The sequence below is a fragment of the Macaca mulatta genome, chromosome 12 (genome assembly GCF_049350105.2).
Source record: "Macaca mulatta isolate MMU2019108-1 chromosome 12, T2T-MMU8v2.0, whole genome shotgun sequence".
In the NCBI taxonomy this organism is placed as follows: Eukaryota; Metazoa; Chordata; class Mammalia; order Primates; family Cercopithecidae; genus Macaca; species Macaca mulatta.
Genome location: NC_133417.1, coordinates 61,224,686 through 61,230,120, shown reverse-complemented (window position 1 = coordinate 61,230,120; position 5,435 = coordinate 61,224,686). Strand labels below are relative to the sequence as shown.

General features: G+C 44.9%; 1 protein-coding gene across 1 annotated transcript; it reads left to right on the top strand.

Moving 5' to 3' along the window:
* The first annotated feature begins 2,815 nt into the window (after positions 1-2,815).
* On the top strand, positions 2,816-5,202 carry LOC144333310 (uncharacterized). The gene is made up of 2 exons (XM_077956555.1): positions 2,816-3,268; positions 3,413-5,202. Exons 1-2 carry the CDS (start codon positions 2,830-2,832, stop codon positions 3,538-3,540), a joined length of 567 nt encoding a protein of 188 aa, XP_077812681.1. The 5' UTR covers positions 2,816-2,829; the 3' UTR covers positions 3,541-5,202.
* Positions 5,203-5,435: the final 233 nt, after the last annotated feature.

Here is a 5,435-nt window from a genome sequence, read left to right as displayed (position 1 = left end):
CAAACAAGTCTAGGACCCTAAACCCACACAAAGGATTTTTAAAACTTCATAGTTAACAAATCCTAGTTGGAGGTTGATAATTTATACTAGAACAACAAAGTTGTTTGCAGTGACTCCCATCAATGGGATACCAAAGTCTGGGCAGCTTGAGGCATTTACCCATTAAAATCAGGACAGCCTTGTCAGAAGGGCTGGTTATATGTGTACATGTCCACATTTTTAACTGATGTTGGGAGCCCTGTAATTTTCTTGAATTTAGTCAACCTTCTTTTTAAGACACTGCCTGCCTGAATGTATTGGCCTTTTAAATGAACAAGGCTCCTACTCCTAAATCTGAGTTGTCCCTTTTCTTTCATTTGGAATACTGAGAATCCCTCATCACTTTTCTTGTTAACCTTCTATTTATCCATTTGAAGGTTGCTGAGATTTGCTTATACTATAACTTCAGTGATATTTTCCAAGATGAATTTTCATTTCAATCACCAAAACTCTACTGCACAGGATATGGTAAATATTTGTGCTCATTCCTTTGAAGCCTCAACCTGGCTGGCACCACTCTCTAAATATAGATCAGGATTAACTGAGTAATAAGGCAAGAGTTCACTGTAGTTTCTCTAATAAATTCTTCAATACTGTTGCTGTAGAGGAGTCTTTCAAAGGATTTAACCTCAGGTAGACAGAAACTTCAGAAGATTGGGAAATGTTCACATTCTAAAACATTCACTATGTTTGAAAAATTGTAACAAGCTTTATGTTATCAACGAGATCCAGAAAAAATTCTTCCATATTTTCAGTCCCCTATTTCACAAATTTCGTTATGATTTTTTTGGTCTTGTTTGTTTTGAGGAAACTGGTTGTTTTACTGTATTTCTACTGGTTCTAAAGCTAACCTTGTTTCCTCCCTCCCCTCTAAAATTGGGCATGTTTCAAATTTTGCCAATATATGCTAGTTCTCATTCTATTAAAATTTTAAGGGCAGGGATAATGGAAAATGGAACTGATCACATTAAAAAGGGGTAAGAAGTAAGCAAAAAGGCTTTAATTTAAAATTATGAGAGAAGTTCAGTGTTTCAGGGAAATAGCAGTGAAAGAAAAATACCTCTTTATAAGGAGCAGAAGAAAGAACCTTAAGGCTAAGTTAAATCAGACATATCAAACATTTTATGGGAAAGAGAGACAGATGTGCTTTTGGAACTGGAAAAATATTGGTTAACTTTTCGTTGTGATCACACTTTGGTGGTGTCTATGTGAAGCAAATGTTTTGGCTCTAAACTTGTTTTTGCCACTTTTATGTTTTCTGCGTTCACCAACCTGAAGAAAAAAGAATAAAGCATATTCTGACTGACAAGATAAATCAGAAAACTTTCCCTTGTCTCAATAACACCACTTAGTGATAAACAATTCAGTGTCTTTCAACGGAAACATTCCTTTTAAAAACTACACAAACCAGAAATGGGAGCAAAATTGGAGAAAGTGGTCTCATTGCATTTTGCTACCCATAATCCATTTGCTCACATAAGAAAACGTGGTGTTGGAAAGGGCCTGTGACATCATTAGATTGTAAATATGTCTGCTGTCCTGTAAATGAGGCAGACTGTGACAACTATTTTTTCCTTTTAAAATAGTTTTAATGGTATATTTTAATTCATTCTTTTCCTGAAGTGGCCCTAATATATTTTAAGATGTACAAAATTTTAAAATGTCAGAATATCAAATTTATCTACATTTGTTACCTGTCTCCCATGAGACACTGGGTGCTTATGTTTGTTTGATAAAACTTTATCCCTGGACACAATATCCTTTAACATCCTAGAATGTTAGTGTAGAAAAGGAACTGTCAGTCCTTAATTTTAATGAAGAAAGTGCGGCAGAGAAAGGCCATGGTTTCTGCAAGGTGGCACAGAAAAGTACAGTGAAGACATAATTAAAACTCAAATTTCTTGATCTTCTAAACCCCAGCTCAGAGAACCTTCTACTATACCACTTTGCCTCACTAGAGAACTAAGAACTACTTCTTCCAACACTAGTAACTCACTCTACCCATGCAAGTCACTGCAACAGCTTGCTTGCATCTGCAAATTTATATCTATATCAGCACTTCAGAAAACATGTTCATATAGCTGAGACATTTCGCTTAAGACGAAATACAGTTTTACAGTCTACTAATTGATGGTCCCAAGAAAACAGACTGCCTCCAGTTGTATATGGCTACCTTAATGAGTAGGACAAGTGTCAGGGTGTGTGACAGAATTGCCTGAGTATGGAAGGTAGCAATGAAAGTCTCCACAAAAATATGAATACTTTCCTACAGAGAAAGCCCCCTTTAAGTGGGAGCCTTTATTAAGGTCCATAGTTAAAACGTCATCTCTTTAACGTTGAGAAAATCGACTTTTAGAAAGTTCATTTACGCCGTGTTTCAGGCCTACGCTAAGTTCTACGGCAAAAAGACCTGTAAAATGCACCGGAGCTGACATCGTGGGTCCTGGAACCCATGCCCGCGCTGCTTCCACGGGGCACCCTTTCTATAATCCAACACCCCGAATGAAAACACTAATGCAAGCCTGGCCCCACAAAAACCTAAGATAATGCTGACCTTGCAAACGAGAGGTTTTTCACTTTTATTTTCGGTTGAGGACTTACGACCACAAAAACACATCAGACCTGTACTAGAATAAGTGTGTGGCGGAGCGGGAAAAGCATCGGGTCATTTTAACTCAACTAGAAAGGAACACAGCGATGCCCTCGCTAAACTTGTCGCCAAGTTCCCACCTCGCCATCCCGGGATGCGTGGAAAACCCCTCCCGCCCGGGGCCCCGGCAGCACTCGGGGATGCCGGCACGCCTGGCTCCTTCCCACCGGCGAGCTGCGCTCCCCGCAGGGCGGGCCGGGGCGGGGAAAGAGAAGCGCGGCGCGAAGGGCCGCGGGCGGCCCGAGAAGGGAGGAGGGAGGCTTGGGAGGCTGGCGGGCTGTTTTATTGTTTCCTTTCGCCCTCCTCCTCCCGCGCCTCGGCCCCGGCGTCACTGGAAAGCCGCCCGAGCCGCCCGGCGGCTGGTTATTTATAGCGCGGGCTGCGCGCGCGTCACGGAGCCCGGCCCGGCTGACGGGGCCGCTGACGCGCTTGGCCGCGGGGCCGAGTCCGCGGGGCTGCGCGCCGGGCGCCGGCGACAATGGGCTTCTGTGTGTGCAGCTGCTGTCGCCGCCGGGGGCCAGGGGAGGGGGGCGGGCGACTCCCCGGCTCCCCGCTCTGTCGGCCGCGAGCCCCCGAAAGGTAACAGGCCTCTTTCGCCCCCGGTCAGGACCCGGGCCCTGTGGGCTTTTTTTTTTTTTTTTTTTCTATTTTATCTGTAAGTTCCCCTTGCCCCAGCCTCCGGTTTCACGTCTCGTGTTCCCTCTATCCCAAAAACCGCCCCAGTATGTCGAGAGAGGGGGATCTATCCAGCCGGGGGCGACCACTTTGTGAGCCCCGGGGAGCGGGACCCGTACCACGCGCGTCCAGCTGGGGATGCGGTGACCGAGGGGCCGGGAGCGCCGGGCAGGTAACGTATCCTGGACTTAGAGTCGGGGGGCTTTGTTTGGGTCGGGAGGAGGGGAGTAGGGGTGGGTGTGAACGCCGGGCGCTCCTTCCGGGACTCTGGTCCCCCCTCCTTCGCCCCCCTCGCCTGCGCGCTGGAAGCCAACCTGGGTGTGTAGCGCGAAGAGCGAAAGAGAAACTTCTCCTGCGTGACTGACTAGATGAGGCTCCTCCCGAGAAGCCGAGATAATACAGGCCCCTCTCCCGCCGCCCGCCTGCCTGCCTCTCCTCCCCCGGCCGCTCCCTCCTGTCGCCCCACCCCTCGAAGGCTGCGGACCAGCCCCCCACACTTCCCCCTACATCTCTGGCGGGTTCGCGCCGTGGACGCCCCCGCCCTGCGGGAGGAGGGGCTGGCGCGGATTTTAGGGACTTCCTGGGATGCGGAGACCGGCTCTGAACCATCCCCTTTCTGCTGCGGGGAGCTGGGGAAGCTTGCTCTGGAGCGTCTCTCACGTGGCAGGCAGGCAGAGAACTTGCTGTACCTTCTAGGAAATTACAATCGATTTGTAATGCACTTTCGCTAATTGAGAGTTCAAAATTAAACTTTAATAAAGCATTTGTGTCGTCTCGTCTAATTGTGAAAGCTTCCATCCGTCCTGGTAGATAGACTCTAAGTCTCAAGTTAATGGCGCTAAGCTAGATTTCCCCCCCAAGTACAATTCTGTCAGCCGTCGTCGGCGCAGCTGGATTTCCGTAAGGTACAGATGTTGCTAATGACAGCTTAAGCACGGATGGGCAGATAGCATACGGAATGCAACATGTTGCCATATGGTTCCTTTAGCCTTTCACCTCCAGGGATATCAATCACATATATTCTGGGAGGAACTTAATGACTCTCTGAACAGCAAAATGAATTACCTGGTACAATTTATATCCCTTGACCTGATACGTTATAACAACAGGAAGATAGCATCTCGCAATTCTGTGGTATAAATTGAGCTACAGAGCTACATTTCAAATTCTACAACATCTATTTGTAGTTTGAGGGGCCCTGTCATATTCTGGCTGTAAAATCTGTTTCTGTATTGCCCATCTCCCTCCCCCTCCTACCTCTGGACGAAGCAAAATTTATAAAGTTTAGCAAAACTGTGGTGTCGGAAATTGCCAGTCAACCGATTAATAGATGAAGTGTGGAGAAATGGAAAATAGGACTTCCAGAGCTAGTTACTTCAACAAGAATTAGCCATCTTCAGGAATACCATACTTTTAAGCATACAAAATTAAAGGACTCCGGAAAACGTATTTTCTGTTAGTTGTTTCAGTATAGCTCCTAAATCTATTCATTAACTATTTGAAATTCTCCATTTATTTTCAAACTTCAACCATTCCTACACTTTGGAAATTACAGAAGACAGTTCTCAGAAATATGAAATGCAGGAAATGTAAGTAGCACCTCCTCAGCGAACCAGTTTCTGTATCCACAACCCCATGCACTCACTATTTATGTAGCTTAATTTGAATCATGTACATGGTGGTACTGGTAGTTTGCTTTTTCCTCCCAACATGTCAGTGACGGCATACTTAAGTTGCTGTTTCTCTCCTAGTGGATTGATTCTGCAATATCTCACAGGTGTCATTTTTAAATATCCTGGTGACTAATAAAATGTTTTGATTGCCTTTCAGATTATAAACGTGGTTGTCTTTGGTTGTCTTTTACTGTATCCTTTATTTTCTATTCACTAATACAGATCACACAGAAAGACAGTAAGGGCAAAAAAGTAAAATAACTTACTAGAATTTCTAAACTTTATGTTTACTTTTACCTACTAAAGGATATTTGAAAGGTAGAGACACACTTTTAAAACTTTTCGCTTTTGGCACTATGTAAACATTAATTCATGTAAACTAATGACTAGCAGAATGC

Bases quoted from the DNA above. Each gene is read 5' to 3' on its own strand.
- LOC144333310 (XM_077956555.1), top strand. From the start codon at position 2,830: ATGCCGGCACGCCTGGCTCCTTCCCACCGGCGAGCTGCGCTCCCCGCA. The intron at 3,269-3,412 runs GTAACAGGCCTC...AAACCGCCCCAG, and splicing joins CGGCCGCGAGCCCCCGAAAG to TATGTCGAGAGAGGGGGATC.